This window comes from Sphaerodactylus townsendi, linkage group LG03, assembly GCF_021028975.2.
Source record: "Sphaerodactylus townsendi isolate TG3544 linkage group LG03, MPM_Stown_v2.3, whole genome shotgun sequence".
Classification (NCBI taxonomy): Eukaryota; Metazoa; Chordata; class Lepidosauria; order Squamata; family Sphaerodactylidae; genus Sphaerodactylus; species Sphaerodactylus townsendi.
Genome location: NC_059427.1, coordinates 119253040 through 119275344, shown reverse-complemented (window position 1 = coordinate 119275344; position 22305 = coordinate 119253040). Strand labels below are relative to the sequence as shown.

The 22305-nt window shown below is 42.8% G+C and overlaps 1 protein-coding gene across 2 annotated transcripts in view; it reads left to right on the top strand.

Annotated features, from left to right (window-relative positions):
- SPHK1 (sphingosine kinase 1) overlaps positions 1-22305 on the top strand; it is a 45374-nt gene that overhangs the window by 15459 nt on the left and 7610 nt on the right. Inside the window, exons 2-3 of one of the 2 annotated variants that reach the window (XM_048487169.1) lie at positions 15599-15745; positions 21495-21589. In XM_048487169.1, the coding sequence (XP_048343126.1) occupies positions 15599-15745; positions 21495-21589 (242 nt within the window). Of the gene's footprint in view, positions 1-15595; positions 15746-21494; positions 21590-22305 lie in introns of both variants that reach the window. The other variant, XM_048487168.1, reaches the window with a different exon arrangement.

The window sequence follows — 22305 nt, the reverse complement described above, 5'->3', positions numbered from 1 at the left end:
AGGTAGGGAAAGCCTCCGCCATGACATGGGGGGGGGGGGGGGGCAGTCCCACAATCTAACATTCCCACTGTAGCCCACCATTCGTAATTCATCCTACAGACATCCCCTGCCAGCCTGTTAATTGCAATGGCTGGTGGAAATGAGAGGGCAAGGAAAATGGCCAATCTGCCATTTTGGAGCCAAACATCATGTTTCCAAATGCAATCAGATAGCCATTTTGCAATGATTCTCTGTTTATAACGATATATCAATATTGCTGTATAATAAACAACAAAAATTGAAGAAATAGCAAATATGAAAAGATTATTTGCCCGCTGTTTGCCAACTGTTTCCATCCTCTGGTGGGAGGGAAGGCGAGCAGTGGTGACGGGGTGTAGACTGCCATTAACAGCGTGATCCACCTTTTGGCACACTCCCAATCCTCCCTTTCCCCTACAGGCTGCAATGCTGGTGATTTGTTCTGTTTAACACAAACTGCTTAGTCTCCTGCCTGTCCAAGCTGAGGGCAATAACAATATCCAAATACCTGTCTGGGTCAGAAAACAGTTGGCAAGGGTGGGAGGAGAAGAGATCAAGGCAAAAGGAGGAGGAGGAAGGTGGCTGCAGGGAAGGGAGAAGGGGAGATGATGCACAGGTGGGCGAGCGAGTCGGGGGGGGGGTGAAACTAGATAGACCAGTGTTTCCCAACCTTTTCGACATCACGGTACCCTTGACCTCACTCTTCATATCTCACGGTACCCTTGCCATTCCCCCTCCCCCCCCGTTCCCCTGCTTGCCACCCACCCACCTGCCCCTCCCAGGGTGAAGGGAAGCACTGGGGGGGGGGGGGCGGGAAGTGGCTGCTGACCTTGCAGCAGGCCCTGCCCTCTGGGCCAGCTCCATGTCCTTGCTGGCACCGGTGGGAGACACTGCAAAAGTGAGGGGGGCCGTTAGCATTGCTGCGGAACCCCTAGGACATGCTCATGGCACCCCAGGGTACCACGGAACCCTGGTTGGGAATCACTGAGGTAGACTGACGGTGAGTGGAGGGAGGATAGCTGGGGCAAAGCTGAGCTCACTGGCAAATAACCATAACTCTCAGTGCTCAGTGCAGCAAAGAAAATTAAACTCACGCTTAAAGTGGTATTGCTTGCTACAGAGTAACTGGTATGTGAATGTTGGGTTTGTGGAAATATATCTGTACAAGACATCTTGTTCTGACGTATATTTACTTTTGTCACAAGGCAGAGACCTATGCATAATCAGCCATAGTGTCACCAAAACCCACGGTTCAGTTTAAATGTGTTTCAAGATCCGGTTGAAGATGGAGGGTAAACAACTTATTGTTACTTGGCGAAGCAGCAGCAAATGACTCCATTGCTCATGCAGTTAATTTTTCAATATTTTGCCACTTGGATGCCCTTGTGATTTGTGGCAGGAAACTCTTAATTGAAACGGCGTTGACTGCAGAAGCATGCACTTGTTAATGGTTTGTTTCAATAGTCTTCTCTCGCAGAGCTGCATCTTGTATACATTTGGCTCACGGCATGTATCTCAAAATTGCTATTCAGTGATTCAGTGAGATGTCCCAGTTTTTTATTTGTTGGGCTGCAGTGATAGAATAATAAGCTAATATTACTGTAGAGGCTGCTGGAAACTTGCTTTACTGAATCTGAAAGATCTGACAGCCTCTGACTTTCTTACAATGATGTTCAGAACTGGATGCAGTATTTTCAGTGTGTCTGTATGGTCTCTTAAAGACTGTGAGTTCGGAGGTACTTTTTACTTTCCAGATTCTGGGACCTTTCCTGATGCTGACTTTTGTGTTTATTAGTTAGGGCTGCAGTATACACATTGATGAAGCTCAAGTACTTTTAGTGCTACTAAATCCACTTCCATTTGCCCTTTAAATTTCTGTTGAATTATGATCCAAATATTCCTATTGAAGTGATTTAAAAATTGGGCCGTTAACTTCTCCACTGCAGAGTGTCTAAAGAGTTGCGAGCTAGGCATCTGAGCGAGATTGAGCTAGGTGCTGGATTAAGGCCCAGTGAGCATGTTATCAGCAGCATGGCTGAGCAAAACACATAATAAATTAAGGTGGTAATGTTAATCACCCTTCCATGTATGGGGAGCTGCTTGCATGAATGGCTTGGCACGGGCATCAGATTTACAATGGTTCATCTCAGCTGGGTTCAGAGGTGAGCCAAGTCTGTTGCATTGCACCTGAGTCTAGGGGGAAAATATGCATGAATATTTGCTGCATTCGGCTTTGGGATTTTAGTGTAAAACCAGAAAGACAGGAATGTGGGGGGGACTTCCTGGAAAAACAACATTGCTGGAATCATCTCACAGATGCAGGTGAAACGTCAGGAGAAAATTCTTCTGGAATACGGCTTCTGGAACACAGCCATACAACCTGGAAACCCCACAACACCCCAAAGTACAGATTGATGTGTTATGAAATACAATCTTTTCAACTTCGTTCCTGTTAGTTCAAGCAGGGAGAAGCTACCCTGTTTCCCCGAATATGAGACATCCCCGGAAAATAAGACGTAGTAGAGGTTTTGCTGAAGTGTGAAATATAAGGCATCCCCCAAAAGTAAGACGTAGCAGTTTTTGTTTGGAAGCATGTCTGACAAACAGAATACAGAAATATAAGACATCCCCTGAAAATAAGACATAGCGCATCTTTGGGAGCAAAAATTAATATAAGACACTGTCTTATATTTGGGGAAACACGGTACCTTGCAGGCAGCAGACCAATCCCCATAGTGCTACAGGGGCTCCGTGTTTCTTGTGGAAATTGGACATACTGACTGAGTGTACCCAAGCCCCAGACTAAAGAGCCTTGTGAATGAACAAAGACAGGCATTAAATGTTTGCCCATTCTTTGACAGCAGTGTGATGCTGTGGTTTTGAGACTTGTTTGGACCTGTACGAAGGTCAGTGTAAGGCTGTTTTCATTTTACAAGTGAGGAATGTTTAAAGAAGGCACAAAGAAAACCAGTCAGAATTCTGTTTACTTAGAAATTCAAATGTGTAGGATCTGCATTAAATTCTACACTGTGTTTCTTTTTAACGCTGGTGTGCAGTGAATCAATGTGACATCTTTCACACATGCGAATGTATATATATCAGAAGTTTGCACCTGGGTGTGTTTGGAGAATAAGAATGGTGCATTGGGATCATTGTGAGTGTGGTGGGGTGTTTTTTTTTAAGCATAACACGTAAGTGTGGTCACAGTTCCAATTAAGACTTCATCCAAAATATTGTTTAAATTTGTGATATTTCAGTATTTTAAGTGAAGATTAATGCAGACGATACATCATTTGAAATAACATTTTTAAATAAAAAAAGTTAAACTTAACATCCCATTTTTCCTGGCCTAATGCATTAACCAGGCTCAGAGCAACTATGAAATGAAAATATATCAATAAAACAATTCACAAGTTAAAACAACATCCACATATTAACATCCTATCACAGACGGCAATTTCTTTTATAGATGATATAAAATACCAATAAACTTCCAGATATAATCAATTAAAACCCTCCAATCCCATTTTAGTTATACCAGATTAAGGAGGGGGGGGGAGGAGGAGGAGGGTGGATTTGGGTGGCCAGCAAAGCTCAAGAACAATTTGTCATTGGCCTCAAACAAAAGCCGGGTGGGGCATTTCCATCTTGCAGGCTATGTGGAACTGAGCTTAGTCATGAGGCCCTGGTCTCAGCTGACAGAGAATTCCATCAGGGCTCAGCTGACAGATAATTCCATCAGGTGAGTACCAGGATGGAAAAGCCCTGGCCCTGACCAAGGCCAGCTGGACATTCTTGGGCCAGGGACCAGTAAGAGGTTGCTTCCACCTGAGTGTAATTCTCACTGGGGTGGATCCTAGGAGAAGTGGTTCTGTAGATACAATGGTCCCAGATGCTCAGGGTCTTAAAGAAGAAGAGTTCGGATTTATATCCAACCTTCCTCTCCTGTAAGGAGGCTCAAGGTGGCTTACACACTCTTTTCCCTTCCTCTCCCCACAACAGACACCTTGTAAGGTAGGTGGGACTAAGAGAGTTCTGAAGAACTGTGACTAGCCCAAGGTCACCCAGCAGGAACATAGGAGTGCGGAAACACATCTGGTTCACCAGATAAGCCTCTGCCACTCAGGTGGAGGAGTGGGGAATCAAACCCAGTTCCCCAGATTAAAATACACCTGCTCTTAACCACAACACCATGCTGGCTCTCAAGGTTAAAACCCAAGCCTTGAACGTGTTCCAGAATTCAACTGGTAACCAATGCAACTGGTGAAGCATAGGTAAAATGTGTATTGTTACTGGGGTTCCTGTAAAGACACTCATTGCTGCATTCTGGACCAATTGTAGCTTCCAGACCAGGGGTCTGCAACCCGTGGCTCCGGAGCCGCATGCGGCTCTTTCGTCCTTGTACTGCGGCTCTGTGTGGCTTGGGTCCTCTCAGCCTCCTTCAAGAGTTGCCCTAAGGATTAATGGGAAAGAGTCCCTGTTCCTAGAGAGGCACAGCCCAAGACGGCTATCCCAAGCCACTTCCGGCTTTCCTGTCCCAGCTGCCTGGTTGGCTGATAATGGTGATGTACCACTTCATGGATTTCATAACACACTATAATTGTTTATATAAAGTGTAAAGGTAAAAAAACAATGTATATAGTGTTATCTTCATTTTAAATGTCAAAAAGCATTTGCGGCTCCAAGTGTTTTCTTTTTCATGGAATATGGGTCCAAATGGCTCTTTAGGTGCTAAAGGTTGCAGATCCCTGTTCCAGACCCCTGTTCTCAAGGGTAGGCCAGTGTAGAACGAGTTACAGTAATCCTGCCTGGGGGTGGCTGTTGCGTGGATCACAGAGGCTAATTTTGGCAATTGAAAACTCCTCTCCGGCTCCCCTCAGCCCAATCACAGGACTTCTGTCTTTTTTGGATTAAGTTTCAGTCTGTTCTGTTTCAACCATCCCCCCCATGGTCCTTAGATGCCTGGTAACATTATCTGGGGTGGTGACCGGCTGGCTCTCCATCAACAGAAAAAACTGGGTGAATCAGCATATTAATGGCAACCTGGCCCAAAGCTCTGGACCAACTGAACCAGGGGTTGTATGTAGATGTTAAATAATTATAATATTGATGATAGGATTTGCCCCCTGTAGGGTCATCACTGGGATGTATCCTTGCTAAGTGCCACCCAGTGTCCCCAACTTCAGAGAAATGAAATCAGACATTGTAAAGCTGTTGCCTGAATTTCAGTGACAGTGAGGTGGTGGGCCATGGATAGCACCAGGTCCATTGCCTGAGATTATGAGGTTGGGTCCACATGAACATTGAAGTCCTCCAAGACAATCACTCTGAGGTTCTTCAAGGCGTAGTCTGACAAAACCTCTAACAGGTTCAGTAGGGTATCTAATGGTGTGTGAGGCAGCTGGTACACCAGCAAGATAGCAAAACTCTCAAGGGTGTCCCACACTAGACCCACACATTCAGTGTTGGAGACTATTGTGAAGGGGATTGTCTTGAAGGAGAAAACCTCCCGAATGAACATTGCCACTCCGCCACCCCTGGCCCTTTGTCTGGGACTGATGGAGAACCAAATAAGTTGAGGGAGGGGGGGATCAGTTCTTTTAATGTGACTGTCTTGCCCTCCTGCACCCAGGTCTTGATCATGCATGCCAGGTCCACCTTAAATGCCGCAAAGTAATTTTGCAGTGTCATGGTCTTATTATTGATGGATCTGGCTTTAAACAACATCAGTGATGGGAAAGGGTTTATACGCAGACAATGTCTTGCTTTCCAATCAGCCAAAGTTGACTACCCCCAGGAGCATATTAATGTGTACAAGCATATCAGGAGGACCAGGTAGCTGAACACTCAGCTGTTCCCATGATCACACCTTTCTAAGCTATCATGTTATCACATGTATTGCAGGTTGTCTGGTTTACACAATATTATCCATGCATAGAGAGATGAAGGTGTGTATGGGGGGGGGGGAGGAAAAATTTGGGATGGATGGGGTGGTTCCCCCTATGTTTCTCTGAAGACTTTCCCTGATTTTTCTGATAGAAAAAATTGGAAATATTTGGAGAGCATTAAAAATATACACACTGTAGCCATATACAACATAATTGAGATTGTTTTTTTTGTTTAAATAGAAATAATTTTGGCAACAAATAATATGCTATAATATGTTCAGTGATACTAAATTATTAAAGAGTTCAGTGGTTTAGTTTGTCCAAACATGCTGGCAGCCCTACGTACTGTGACTCTTTGGAAGGGTTTCTGTACAATTAATACACATTATTTTGTTTACTGCAGGATGTTTCATTTCTTCCTACCTCTCGGATGACAAAAATGAAGGATCCATGTGCTATGATTGCATAGGGTGCAGCAATTTGCAATTATTTCTCAAGGATCGGTTTGCCTTGTAGAAAATGAGGATGTTTGACTTTCATGAAGTGCCTTTATTATCTATAAATTATACAGTTTATGTTGTTAAATCGATAAAAGGAGTTTAGGTTACGTGTATTGCACGTATTTCAGTTTTCTCCAAAATTTCCATTTTTCTGACTTGCTCCCCAAATATCCCCCCCCCTCCCAGCAGTTTCAACATTTCCAGAAATTTAAAATTTCTGTCCCTGTGAAAACACAAATAGTGACAGATATGGCTGGCTGTTCTTATGTAGGAAAAAATGCCTTGAGTGAATAGTTCCTCTGGAGTCTTCACATAAACATGCAACACTGATGGGTTTACAAGTGAGGCTTCCAGAAATGAACACAAGACGTTGCCTTACACTGAGTCAGCCAACCTTTCTGCCAGAGTCAGCACTGTCTACTCTGACTGGCCACAGTTCTCAGAGACCTCAGGTTAGAGATCGTTCATATAACCTGCCATTTGATCCTTTTTGAAAATTGGAAATATCAGAGTTTGTACATGGGATTTTCTACCTGCAAAGCAGGTGCTCTAGTACTAAGCCACATGCATATCCAGCCAGCTCTTTCTCTTTCTATGACCACTGTTTATATGCTGTTCTCTTTCTATGACAAGTGAAAGAATTAGAAACACTGAAGAAAGAATCTTGATTCTTCCTGTATCCTCGCTCTCTCAACATGGGATGCTTGTCATATAGACTGGATTGCCTGTTGGGTGGGCAGTCCGACGTACATCACTCTATTGTGTTACGATGTTTAGAAGTGTTTGGGTGCTGTGTGGTTTCCGGGCTGTATGGCCGTGTTCTAGCAGCATTCTCTCCTGACGTTTCGCCTGCATCTGTGGCTGGCATCAGATGCTCTGAAGATGCCAGCCACAGATGCAGGCGAAATGTCAGGAGAGAGAATGCTGCTAGAACACAGCCATACTGCCCGGAAACCACACAGCACCCAAGTGATTCCGGCCGTGAAAGCCTTCGACAATACATTTAGAAGTGTTGTTGTCTATCATATCATAAAATTGTATCAATCTGCCCGTAAACGAATTAGGAATTATACACCTTCAATGATGATGTGGGATAAGGTGAAAACTATCATCAGGATTTTTTTTAACCACCAGCTACTTCTCTGGGACCACATCTGAGCAACAAAAATAACAGGGATGCACAGCTTCTTGCAAACCAAGCAGGTCTTCCCTTTCAAGAAATGCTAAGTTTTTCTTACTTGTATTACACTGTGCTGAATCACAGCTGAGTTGTCATAGCAGAAACATCTGACAAGAAGTGTGACATGGTCTGTTCTCTAGACAAGTTGCTGTTGTTTCAGAAATGAATGGACTTCAGCTGTCAAGGCAATGCACCATGTATCCCACCGATGGGCTTCAAGAATCCTTTGCTCTGACTTTCATTTCCTAAATGCAGATCTTTTAAGGATCTGTTTTGTCTAAAGCTTTCTACTGTGCGTATGAAATGAATATATAGCTCGGTGTGAAACGCTGCTTTTCTTTAAAACCATATTATAGATTTGTGTTCTTTTTAAAATAAAAAAAATTGTTTTATGAATTATGGTGGTCATGATATAGAGTTTGGGTGCCAGAACAAAGAAATTTGCTCAAGGATTTGGGGTTTTGAAGCTGATTATTCAGGCTCAGTTGAGATATGTTCTAATTCACCAAACTGTTTGTGGTGGATTTTCCACACAGCCCAGAAAACCCACCACAACCAGTTGAATCCGGCCGTGAAAGCCTTCGACAATACACCAAACAAAAATTTGGAGGATTGGGAATAAACTATGGATTGCAGGCCTTTTTTGCACTTCAGCTCTCTACTCTTTCTCTGTGTGCCACGATACTCAAAATTGGATGGGCTGTGGCTAAGTGGTTTTCCTCCAAGTCATGGTTCCTAATAATGATTGGGAGGTGAGTACTAATCATACTTCATTTGATTCAAATGTCACAACAAATTATGGTCAGAGCAACTAGGCAGAGTGGGAGATAGACAGGAATGTGGCCAGGTTCTAAAGTTGGGGGAGCCAGCTCATGGAAAAAGGCATCCTGACAATGCCAAACAATTCCCGAAGCTGATGGAGGTGAGGAGATGGACCCAGTGCCACAAATAGCCTGGGGAGTCTGGGGAGGAAGAAGAATCCAGCCCTGTGGCCAAAAAATTTTTTGCAGTTAAAAAATTGTTGAAAAGGCTCCACTTTACAAAAATGTGCTCAAGTGGCACCCTCATTAGCTATGCCATTAGAGGCATGTGGCACATTCCTAGTCTTTTAAACTGAGCCATCAAATCGACTATTACTTATAGGGAACTGCCACAATAAGCCTAAATCAAAGTATGTTTTCCCAGGGTTCTCTGAAGGAGGCACTAAGGAATTTCAGATGGTTGTTTGCTGCTCCTAATGGTAACAGCACAAAGTCATAAAATAACCCTTGTATAAAGGCGTGGTGCGACCGCACTTGGAGTACTGTGTTCAGTTCTGGTTGCCACATCTCAAAAAGGATATCGAAGAGATAGAAAAAGTTCAGGGAAGGTCAGTGAGGACGATTGAGGGACTGGAGCACCTTCCTTATGAGGAGAGGCTGCAGCATTTGGGACTCTTTAGTTTGGAGAGGAGACGTCTGAGGGGGGATATGATTGAGGTCTATAAAATTATGCATGGGGTAGAAAATGTTGACAATTTTTTCTCTCTTTCTCACAATACTAGAACCAGGGGGCATACATTGAACATGCTGGGGGGGAAGAATTAGGACTAATAAAAGGAAACATTTTTTCACGCAACTTGTGATTGGTGTTTGGAATATGCTGCCACAGGAGGTTGTGATGGCCATTAACCTGGATAGCTTTAAAAAGGGCTTGGACAGATTTATGGAGGAGAAGTCAATCTCTGGCTACCAATCTTGATCCTCCTTGATCTGAGATTGCAAATGCCTTAGCAGACCAGGTGATCTGGAGCAGCAGCAGCAGCGGAAGGCCATTGCTTTCACATCCTGCATGTGAGCTCCCAAAGGCACCTGGTGGGCCACTGCAAGAAGCAGAATGCTGGACTAGATGGACTCTGGTCTGATCCAGCAAGCTCTTTCTTATGTTCTTATGTTCTTATTAAAATGTCAGCTGACCTCGGGTATGGCACCTTGGTTTCTATGTTTGTGCCACTGTTGGTTATTGTTCCTGAACTGAACCTGCAAGTAGCAATTAGTGTGTGTGCTGGCATAGTGCCTGCGTGGAATACGAATGTCAAGAATGCTGACTCATGCTTATAAAAAGCCTCTGCGTGGAATAATCACCGTGGATCTTTATAGAGATAAAATATATTCTTTCCTGTTTAAAGCCATTTAGTCCTCCCACAGATAAAGCGCTCTCTGCAAAATGGTAGTCACATGAGCCCCATATAGGGTTGCCAATCTCCAGGTGGTGGCTGGAAATCTCCTGGGATTATAGCTGATCTCCAGGCAACAGAAATCAGTTCACCTGGAGAAAATGGCTGCTATGGAAAGTGGACTCTATGGAATTATGCCTCACTGATATCCCTTTCTTCCACAAACCCCAGGTTCCCCAGGCTTCACTCCCAAAATATCAAGGAATTTCTCAACCTAGAACTGGCAATCCTCCTCGCCCCATATGACATGAAAAAGAGGATGCACTGCATAACTCTCAACAAATTCCCAAGGGTGTATTTACTTAAGAAAGGGCACTAGCTAATGGTCTTTGAAGAGCTTTCCTCCATGAGTACATATTGCTCAGTTGAGCAAGGTCTAATAGGACCATTCATGCTATGGTCTAACTCATGATAATGATGGGCACAAATGTAAGACCTCTCATCCACTCAGTTTTGATAGTGTCTGCAGGTATTCCATAGTCACAAAGATATTACCGGCTATAATTGGAAGTACAGGGAAAGCTTTAATCTTAACTAACCTCCTAAAGCTGGGTATATTTGTGACATATCTGCCTGCTCAGAATTTGCCTTCTAGCCTTCCCACTGGTGCAGAATCCTTATGGTTGGTTGGATGGTATTCAGGGGTGTATCTGCAGAAAATGGTACCCGAGGCAAGTACTGAAATTGCACCTCCTCCACTAACATCCAATATGTCTAGAGAGAACTGGGGTTGGTGATGAGCTCTGGAGTGGCAGGTCAGAGGGCAAGGCCAAACCCTGGGGATTCCCATTTTCTTTCCTCCTCAATGCCAAGCCTTCAGTTAGCCTCTCCCAGTGGTTTAATGAAGATATTTAATAATATAGGTGAATAGATGCATGTGGAAATCCAGGCAATTTATTTTTCCTCCCTCCACCAACAAAACAAAACAAAAATCCAGGCCAGTGCAAACCCCTGAATCTCAACCAGATGATCTAAATGGCACGTTAAGAGGTCCATAACTGAGTGGTGAAGAAGGTTCACAAGCATTAATGTACTCCTGGGTCTGTCTCCAGGTAAATATTGCTATCTTAAAGCCACCGCTGTTTGATAACCAGGTCAGAATCTCAACTGAAAAACAGTAGGAAGCGTCAAATAGTTTCTCGCAGATATACTTTCAGTTTATCATGGTATATATAGAATGTGTTTGGTTTCCTCTTTGCCTCTTGCATAACTTAATAATGGTTTAGATTTGTAGAATAGCTTGGATTAAGCCACACCCAGGAATAAAGGAAATTACTTCAGTACAAAGTCCTGACTCAATCAGAGCAAATACAGGTGCATCCTAGTTACTTGCCAATCCTTTCTTTTCCCGTGACCTTGGCTGTCACAGGGATGGGTTTGAATTTTTAATTATTCACTGCTATGCAGCAAGATTCTTGTTCACTGAGATTAAATACAAATCCTCAAGCCTTTAGCAGAAGGTGCTATCTTGTATATTTTCAGCAACCAGCCAAACACATCGCTGCTGTGTGGGTTTCTTCCCTCCCAGCCCAATCTCCCCTCAAGAGGCGATGACATGTTGCCAGCCTATGCTGTTTTTCATTATGTTATTTCCCCTAAAGGTCCCTGAATTTTCCAGCTTTGTGGTCCACTTGCACTATATTGCTGTCAGCGCCAGTGCTCTTGACTTTTCCTCCCTATGGGTTCTTGGATAAACATGCCCCAGCTTTATTACCTGTATCCCTTAGCTTTTCAAAGCCCCAAAAGATTATCTAAAACTCCATCAAGGCAGACAGAGGAAAGGAATAGTTGTGCTACTTCCTTGGAAGCATAACCATGTTTCGGAGTCTGAAGAATATGGGCTTTGGAAGGTTCAGCCCAGAACCTGAGCTCATGCCATGATAGGCTTGTGGTTAACTTCAGTGGAAGCTCATGCTAATATGGCTGAAGGAGGACTAAGGTTAAAAACATCATTTGGGTTTTGCCACACATGCACACACACTTCTCATTCTCTGGGAAAGTCTTCAGCACTAAGGGCAGAGGGCCCAGAGTACTCCATGAGACATTTAATGTAGCTACATATTATAAGATCTAATAGTATTAGGCATAAGGCCAACAATCTCTGCTTTAATTTTTAATGTAGGTTTGTATCCTTCATTGTAAACTTCTTTTTAACTCTTTTAATACATTTTAATTACCTGTTTAAACTGTGTGCTTTGATTAATTTAATATTGCTGTTTTTATTTATGTTCATTGATGTCTTTACAATATTTCTGTATTTTATCTACTGTTGTTGCCCATCTGTGATTGTGTTAGGTGGGGTATACAAATAGTTCTAAGTAAATATGTAGACTGCGGGGAGCTTAAATTCAGATGGCCAGTAGCCTGTAAATTCTTTGAGATCCTCTCGTGAGAGTGCAAGACATTCAGAGAAGCTATACATTCCTGCTCCAATTAATTCTGTTTATTATTTCCCTCTTAACTTGCCTGCATCGTCCTTCCTCTGTGTCACCCTAGTCACTTGCTAAGAAAGCCCGAATCACTTGCTAAGATTGTTCCAGTTGCCATGTCAGAGACTTTTTTTCTACTCAGAAAAATTACCAGACTAGATATGCCCCTCAGGTTTATTTTACAAATTGAATCCCTTTGGCACAATCCTTCTCCCACCCACCCCCACACAACATAGGCATCAGGCCGGAAGGCAGTAAAAGAAGCATTGATTTCTTCAGGATGTGATTCTTATTTATAAATGGAATGGATTCATCCAAAGATATTATGGGGGTGGAAAAGAATTTGTTTCCTCGCATGGCCATTAAACACTTATTTGGAAATGTTCAAAGTTGTCCATTTCCTCATCACTGATATTTATAGATCACAATGTTTTACGTTGTGCTTTGGGTACCCTTCTAAGAAGCGTCTTTTCTCAGATGATTCCTCCCTCCCATCTATATTTGACCAAGAGATGCCCTCTTCTGAATCCCATCTGCTTTTGCCTGTCATGATGCTGTTAAGCAAAGGTTGAATTTGACCTAGCAAAAACTTTTGTCTATTCTATTTGCCTAAGTATTCTCCCCCGCCCCCGCCCCTGCCCAGTTAAGCTGCTTTGTTAGGGATCTTCATACTCACTCATTATTGTAAAACTGGGTTCAAATCCCCATTCTGCTGTGAATTGTCTCTCTCATTGTTATTATGAAACAGAGGATGGGAGAACCATGCATTTCACCCTGAGATTCTTCCAGGAAGTGTGGGATAGAGATGACATCTAAAAACTCTCACCTCAGCTGTTTTTACTTCACTTCTCACACACATTACATTTTGTGTAAAATAAAAATCTGCTTACTCTCTTGCAGTCTTCCTTTCTTTTTGTGGTTGCTAAGTGTGAATCATGTAAGAGCCATTCTAGAAAACACAGAGAGATGGGTGTGGTTGTACAGTGAGATCTTGACCCAATTACGGACATCATCTATAGAGAAGTGGAGTGATCTGTCCATTTGCTGTAATTGAATCTCGTATCACTTTTCCTTATGTCAATGCAGAAGGCAGGTTTGTGTGGCATACAGCATGAAGAACAAGAAGAAGAGTTTGGATTTATATCGCCCCTTTCTCTCCTGTAGGAGACTCAAAGGGGCTTACAATCTCCTTGCCCTTCCCCCCTCACAACAAACACCCTGTGAGGTGGGGGGGGGCTGAAAGCTGTGACTAGCCCAAGGTCACCCAGCTGGCGTGTGTGGGAGTGCACAGATTAATCTGAATTCCCCAGATAAGCCTCCACAGCTCAGGCGACAGAGCTGGGAATCAAACCCGGTTCCTCCAGATTAGAATGCACCTGCTCTTAACCACTATGCCACTGCTGCTCCTAATTGAACCCTTGACAAGAGGCTTTTAACAAAAAATAGGAATGAAGGTGTTTCCTCCCATTTTTGAGTCTGAACTTTTGAAGTTTTAGGTCTTTGGATGTAGTGTTTTTTAGTGTGGGAATTTCTTTCATCTTGTTTTTCATCCTGCATGCCTGCTGGAATAGATATTTATTAATTAAGATACTTATACCCCCCTATTGGGAAGATATCTTCTCAGCTTACATATTGTTTTTCCCTCCTCCATTTTATCTTCCCAACAGCAACTCTGTGAGGCTGAGTAGCCCAAGAATCCACAGCAAGATTCCATGACAGAATGAAGATTTAAACCTAATTCTTCTGATCCTAGTCTCATACTCCAATCACTGTATAACACTGGCTATGATTGTATCCTCTAATTGAGGAGGGGAAGTTGGGAGGTTGACTTGCCTCTCAATCAGTACTTTTTTCTGTTTATAGGGATTTTAAAGCCCCCCTCATGATTTTTATTTTGAGGGGTTTCTGCAAACTTGGGGACTCACCTAGTCAGAATCCCCACCTTTTTTTGTACATGGCTCACTGAGCAGAATGTTTGGTCTGAATTCTGGGGCCGTGTTCTGAACTCAATGTAGCATGATTTTTAGATGCATTTTCTTGGGAAGGGAAAGATTCCATAATCTTGGTGCCATGACCGAGAAGGCTCTTTCTCAGGTTTCCACCCATCTAACATCAGGTAGAGGGGATACCTGAGGCAGTGCCTCCAAAGGTTATCAGTGGTTAAGAAGGTTCATGTGGGAGGAGGTGGTCTTGGTATCCCCCCACCCAGTTGTATTTAAAAGTCTTTATAGGTAAATATGGACACCCTGAATTGGGCCTGGAAGTAAACTGGGAGCCAGCGTAGGTAGAACAAGACTGGAGTAAAATGGTTCCCACAACCTACTTGAGCCAGAAGTATGACTGCAGCATTATCCATCAGTTGTAGCTTCTGGACAGTCTTCAGGGGCAGGCTCACATACAGTGCACTGCCATAATCGAATCTATTTTATTTAAAGCAATCCTGAGCCACCTTTACATCCAAACAGGGTCCCGAAGGTGGCAAACATCAAAAATTAAAACATTTACAATAACATCTAATTGTATTTATATAGAATCCTCAGACGATTCAGTAAAAAACAGTATTGCACTCAGGAGCGGAGCGAGGGGGAACTGCGCCTGGGGCATTCATGCATCCTGCGCCCTTGCCATGCCCCCACCCCGGAATGGCCCTGGAATGCCCCCGCAGGGACTTGCACCTGATGCATCGCCCCCCCCCCCCGCCCCCTTAGCATTACGCTCCTGGTTGCACTTGTAACTTCTGTTCATTGAGTTCTTCTGTGAGGCATACATTCCCTCCCTCCTACTGTACTGTATGCTCTTGTCAGTTTTTTTCTGAGGAGTTCTGATGGAAGGGGACACTGTAGTGTCAGGTTATGTGTCAGCTTAGGTGGGAAAAAATCTCTGACAGCTCCAATGCTCTGTACCCCCTAGAGATTCAGCTTAGAAACTATTGCTGATGGCAGGCCTACATGTGCGCAGTCCCAATCGGGGATTGCACAGAAGAATAACAATGAATGGAGAAACATATACAATACAACCACACCACTGTGGCAAGATATTTTTCACCCAGGAAAGGCTGATGCTGCTAGAAGGCATGCCTGGTCACTGCTGCCTATTTTTGCAGGAAAGAGTTTCAGCTCTAACCCACACTTTAGGACAGAACCAAGACCTCACAGAATTCTTCAACATTTGATTGTCTGGTTTTGTTTTGTGTTCAGCTACAGTGGTCAATCATATGGAAGTCTGCAGGGGGCCCCCCCCCCCCCCCATCTTTCTTTCAGGATCAGAATAAGAAAAGCAGAGGTAGGATCCTGTATGTTGATGTAAGGTTTCCTTTACCCCCAAACCTCACTGCCATTTCCCTGCTCTCTCATGTCTCTATCCAGCAGCACTATATGGACGCCTCCCTCAACCCTGTCAAGTGATGGTGTTGTTAAATCCACACAGTGGGTCCGGCCAGGCACTGCATCTGTTCAAGACCCAAGTGCAGCCAATGCTGACAGAAGCAAACATTGCATTCAGCTTGTTTATAACTGGTAAGTGTTGTTCCTGAACAGGAGTTCCAGAAAAAGTGCAGCGATACCTTCTCCACAGGGAGAGAGAGAGCTGTTTATGGACCATGTGCTGGCTGGCACCTACGAAAATGACTGTACTCAGATTCCATTGGTAACTGTGCCTCCAGGCCTTTACCTATCAGCTTCTACTCATAGTGACCCCCTCCTAAGCTCCTCTCTGGCCTTGATGTTGCTGACTTAGTATTGCTGACATTGCTTTACAGTGATATGCTCCTTTGTTTAATGCTTGCAGAAAGCTCCGGAGCATCATTGTTTGCCCTGTTTATGTACAATAGAGTCTTGTCAAAGGCCCATCCAGGCCTTTGGGGTGGTGGCAATGCCAAGCCTGGGTTCTGAACCAGTGCCCAAACCACATTTTTCTATTTTTTTGTAATTAAAAGAAAGGTGGTAAAATTAAAGCTTTAAAACATGCAGGGAATACAAAATCAGAAGGTCCATTTTTCAGATACACAAGAAAACAATAAAGTACACTTACTAGAAGAAATACTTGCTGGAAAATATAATAGAACTGCTCGGTACATTTATTTATTTATTTAATCATATTTTTTATCCCGCCCTTTCCCCGAGGGGCTCAGGGCAGGTCACAGCAGGTTAAAACACACTAAAACGTTAAATAAACAGAGCATTAAAATTTTAAAAAACACCTTCCAAAATTTCGGTATATCACTATAATTAAGGAATAAATAATTTATAAAATAGATGGCGACTTAGACGAATCCATCCCAACTCGTTTCCTCACCTCCCACCTCCCCCTGTGCTCCAGAGGCCAAGAGGAGATGATACAGCTGGCTAGGTGGAAAAGGCCTGGCGGAATAACCAGTTTTTACAAGCCCTGCAGAACAAAGGTAGTTTCTGCAGGGCTCTGATCTCAGCTGGTAATTTGTTCCACCAGGCCTGAGCCAGGGCCGAAAAAGCCCTGGCTCCTATCGAAGCCAGCCGGATATCTCTTGGACCAGGGACCGACAAAAGGTTCCCTGCTGATGAGCAGAGGAGCCTTGAAGGGCGAGATGGATGAAGATATGCAGGTCCAAAACCATGTAAAGCCTTAAAGGTGAATACCAAAACTTTGAAAATGACCCAGAATGAGCAAAGTTCTTCAAGCAAAGCAGAGATGAAGTAGACAAAAAACAAAGGAAAGATGGCTGCTAATTCTGATGAAATTAATTTATGACATAAATTGGCCACACTTAATAATTTATCAATTAACCAATCAGGTATCAAGTTAGTGAGAACTCCCTGAAGGGGGAGCAGGTTCCCCTACCATGTTGAAACTTTCAGTTAGGGTTTTAGCTGACCAGTTGGATCCAGCTGAACATAACAAGGATGATTCCATCCCCCTAATGAGAAATTTGACCTTGGTTAATGGTTCGGCCTGTCTGTTAATTGTAAACACCTGTTTTTAAGCTATGAGAAAAACAAGAAAGGCAGAAGACAAGGTATTTAGTAAGCTTTTCCAGCAATCAAAATGGAGTCTCTTTGGACATAGCAATATTCAGGCAAAATGGTTATTCTCTTCACTCATCTATATTGCACAGAACAGTTAAAAATGCATAGGACCTGTGTAGGGTTTCCAGCTATGATTTGGGAATTTCCTGGACATTTGGGGGTGGAGCTTGACGACAGTGGGATTTGGAGAGGGGGTGAACCTCAGAACAACACAATTCCATAGAGTCCACCCTCCAAAGCAGCTGTTCCTTCCTGAGGAACTGATCTCTGTAGTCTGGAAACCAGTTGAAATTCCAGTAAATCTCCAGGCCCAACCTGGAGGTTGGCAACCCTAATGTATGACACTTTCCCAGGAGAAGAAATCCAAGTAGCTTTTTGTTTTTTAAAACTATTTTAAAAAATTGTCTCAACTTACATAAGAGCAAAAAAACGAAACTTTCACACCACCACCACATCAAGACAAAACAAGAACATGAAATACAAAAAAAGAAAAGTAACCAAATAACAGCTTCCTGCTATCTCATTGTTGAATTCTAATCTAGGTTCATGCATCTAAGTAAAATGGAGCAATTTATTAGTTACACACTTCATCATTTCTAATATTCTATTTCAGACTGCTGTTCTCTTTTAGATCTCAAATCCTGCAATTATTTCTCTTCTACCATATTTTTTCAATAGGTAGTCCATAAAAGGTTTCCAGTTTTCTACAAACTTCTCTGTATTACTGTCCTTTAACAAGGTTGTTAATTTTACTATTTCTGAATAATTTGTGACCTTCTGTATCCAATCTTCCTTTGTTGGTATTTTTTCCTCGCTCCATTTCTGTGCATAAAATGTCCTTGCAATACACATATACATGAAAAGCAATCTATATTGATTTTGGATGTCATCTCCCATTAGTTCCAGTAGAAAAACTTCAGGCTTTTTTTTTTCATTGCTATTTTCAGATTTTTTTTGTATTTCTTTGAGTATGATGTCCCAAAAGGATTTAGCCTCTGTACATAACCAACACATATGAAAGAAAGATCCTCCATGTTTTTGGCATTTCCAACATTTATTAGATATACCTTTATACCTTTTTGCCAGGGTATTTTTTTGTGTGTGTCAGATACCATCTACACATCATTTTATAATGATTTTCTTTCAGATTATAACATGCCATAAACTTCAAATCACTTTTCCATAATCTTTCCCACTGCTCCAAATTAATATTCCTGCCAACATTTCCTGGCCCACTTATTCATTACAGGCTTTACAACCTCATCCTCTGTATCCCATTTCAATAACATCTTATGTATTTTAGTAATCCATTTCTCATCATTTGTGCAAACCTTACTTTCAAATTCTGTCATTTGTGTATCAAAACCTGTAACTTTTTCTTGAGGGTTTTTGGAGGGGTGCTGGTGCAGTGTGTGTCTGCATGTGTGTGCATGTTTTTGTGCATGTGTTAAGTCACTTTTGACTAATGATGACCCTATGAATTAATGTCTTCCAAAACATTCTAATCATTAACAGCCTTGCTCAGGTCTTGCAGACTAAGGGCTATGACTTCCTTAATTGAGTCAATCCAACTCATATTGGGTCTTCTTTTCTTGCTGCCTTCAACTTTTCCTACCTTTATGGTTTTTCCAGTGACTCTTGTCTCTTATCTAATGTGACCAAAGTATGATAGCCTCAGTTTAGTTATTTTAGCTTTCAGGGAACATTCAGACTTGATTTGCTGTAGTACCCTCTTAGTTATCTTTTTGGTGGCCCATTATATCCGTAAAACTCTCCTCCACACCACATTTTCAATGAATCAACTTTCTTCTGGTCAGCTTTCTTCATTGTCCAATTTTCATACTTTTACATGGTAATGGGGAATACTATGTTATGCGTTACCTTGGACTTGGTTGCCCATAACATATCCTTACACTTAAGAATCTTTCCTAGCTCCTTCATGGCTGCCCTTCCCAATCTCAATCTCCTTCTGATTTCTTGGTTTCAGTCTCCCTTTTGGTTGATGATGGATCCAAGGAATATAATTTTGGAGGTGGGGTTTGAGGAGGACTGGGTTTGGGAAGGAGAGGACCTCAGCAAGGTATAATCTCATATAGCCCACCTTCCAAAACAGACATTTTCTCCAGGGGATCTGATCTCTGTTGACTGGAGACTGCTTGTAATTGTAGGAGATCCCCAGCCACTATCTGGAGATTGGCAATCCAATTGATGTTCCTTCTATCAGTTTTCACTCCACCTTCCTCCAAATCTAATCAGGTTTTTCTTATGATATGCATATACTGTATATTGCAGAGACAGAGATAAAGCACACCCTCAACCCCAAACCCCAGGTTTGGGTCTTTAGAGTACAATCCAAAGACCACCGTCTTGAAGCTTTTGAGTGACCTTGGGCCAGTCATTCTCTCCCTCTGTCTGTCCTACCTTGCAAGGGTTAAATGAAGGAGGGAAGAACAATGTATGCCACTCTTGAGCTCCTCGGTGGAATGTGGAGTAAAAATGCACTCTGTCAATCAACAAGACCATTATGGCATAATGCACTACACTCTCACTTCTTGATATATCTACTGCCCTCACTACTCAATATTGTGCTGCCTCAAAACTTCCCACCTTAGATATTAATGTCTCCAAACGTGTGCATTCCAAGGAATGTGATAGCGGCACACAAATAAAATTAAATTATCCAGTAAAGATGCACAGCATTTGGTTTGATTTTTTAAACTTGGCCAAAAGGAGGGGAAGCCTTTGTTGTCCACGGTATATCAACTGTTACTGCATGCAGTAGAAGACTCTGTTCTCTGTATCTTACTTTCCCCCTTTTTCCTCAGATCTACAAAAAAAGGTATCTTGAAGATCTGGTCAGACAGGGTAGCAGGCACTAATTTAGCACTGCATACCCTGGCCCATGGAAAAGTATTTTCTTAAGAAGGGAGGGGTAGAAGGAGCAAGGCTGTGTGTGTGTGAGGGAGGGGTAGAAGGAGCAAGGCTGTGTGTGTGTGTGTGTGTGTGTGTGTGTGTGTGTGTGTGTGTGTGTGTGTGTGTGTGTGTGTGTGTGAGAGAGAGAGAGAGAGAGAGAGAGAACACAGTTGTGTTGGCAATTTTTTGACCAAGGATTCCATGCTTTACAAGAGGCAGGAATTCAGCAGGTGAAGTATTTATTTATTTGCTTTGTTTATAGCGTTCTTTTCTTGGTGAGACTCAAGTATCAAGAATAATTCAGCTAGACTGCACAAGACATTGAATAAACATTGTAATAGGTATAGTATTACAGAATTAGAAGACAGTGCAAACAAAAACCTGTCTAAGGCATGGCATATCATAAGGCAAAAAGTGGGATTACAAAGGTAGAAAACAGTGCAGTAAGAGCAAGGAGATACCAAAAAACAAAACAAAACCCACTGGAATAGATTACAGCCCTGTTCCCTTATAAAAGTGATATTCTGAGATGTTCATTATACTATAGTTCTAATCCCTATATAAAAAGACCCTCCTAATCATTTTTGTTTTGTGCATTCTCTGGAATGATAGAAGTGTGGCTGCTATTCCACATGGGTTGAATCCCCACTACCATCTTAGCCAGGTTTCAGAACACAAACTAACCAGGTTTGAGGTCGTTTGTGTTCTGAAACTTGGCTAAGACGGTAGTGGGGATTCGACCGGGGAGGTCGTCCCTCAAACCTGGTTAGTTTGTGTTCTGAAACCTGGCTAAGACGGTAGTGGGGATTCGACCATGGTAGCCTTAACAGAGGATGTTGCATTTGCAGGGTGTATCTTTAGAAGCCTTTGCTCAGATGAAGTGAAGCTGTTATGGCTAGGGTTGCCAGCCAGCAACCAGCTGGAAGTGTTGTTGGCATGACGGCTGTACATCACTTCCAGGGGAAATCTGAGAGTGATATCACTCCACTGTGGGAATCTCTGGAAACTCTATAAGCCTACAAATGTATAGAAACAGAGGACTGAGAGAGGAGAGAATGCTGCTAGAACACGGCCATACAGCCCGGAAACCACACAGCACCCGACTGACTGACAGTGTTAGCTGATGCATCAGAATAAAACAGGGTGCTATAGAGAATGCAGAACTCAGGCCTTTCCTGCTGAGCAAGTGTGTGAGTCTGTGTGTGAGTCTGACTGTGTGAGGGAATGCAACTGCCTATTTTGAGATATGTGTGGATCAGCCCACCTTGTTAACCTCATTTCCTGTTGATCGTGTGCTTATGCAAGGCAATGCTGCCTGCAAGTCATACACACTCTTTGTCTTTCTCCCTAGAGAAACACAACCATGCTTGGGAGCTGGTGAGGGAGGAGAACTTGTCCAGGTGGGATGCCTTGGTCACTATGGCTGGGGATGGCTTGCTGTATGAGGTAAGGAGGGCAGATGGACCACCACCGGAATTGGGGTTCTGGCTTTTCCTGTTATGCCATGACACTGGATGTGCCTCCCACCACCATCCCTACCACGGAAGACCGGAAGCTGTCCCTTTGCTCAAGGTGGACACAAGATAAATAGGATAAATTGGCTTTGTCAGTCTGGCTTCTAAGGTTTCATCACATCTCCCATTTGTATTAAGTTTCAGTTGGGTAGTTTTGAAATTAATACCTTCATGTCACCAAATCCTGTTAAACATTTGATCCTGCTTCCTGGCTCTTTCATAGTCTATAGTTCACAATCTTGACACTGGGCTATTCTGACCTGATGTCTCTTGTCAGGCTATGTAAATTAAACTTATACAAACCTCAATTTGGATACAATTGTGCTTTCACAGTGCAGGATCAGGCTCATAAGAATCTTCTAGAGCACGTTTTTAGCCCTCACAGGTTGTGGAAAGACTGAAAAGTGTAAGCAGTCTGCTAATAGCTCAACAAACCATATCTTGGATGTGGAATGTTTAGAAATTTATACTGAGTTTAAAAAAAAAACCCTGCCCAATAGCAGACTTCAATAAAAAAAACCTCTAGATAACCCCCCTTTTAAGTAACAATGTAAAACATCTGCCTTATTTAATGTTAAAAAGCAAGACATGTCAAATTGGATCTTTGAATACAGCACTGAGTTGAATGCTTGCAGTGTGGCATATTTG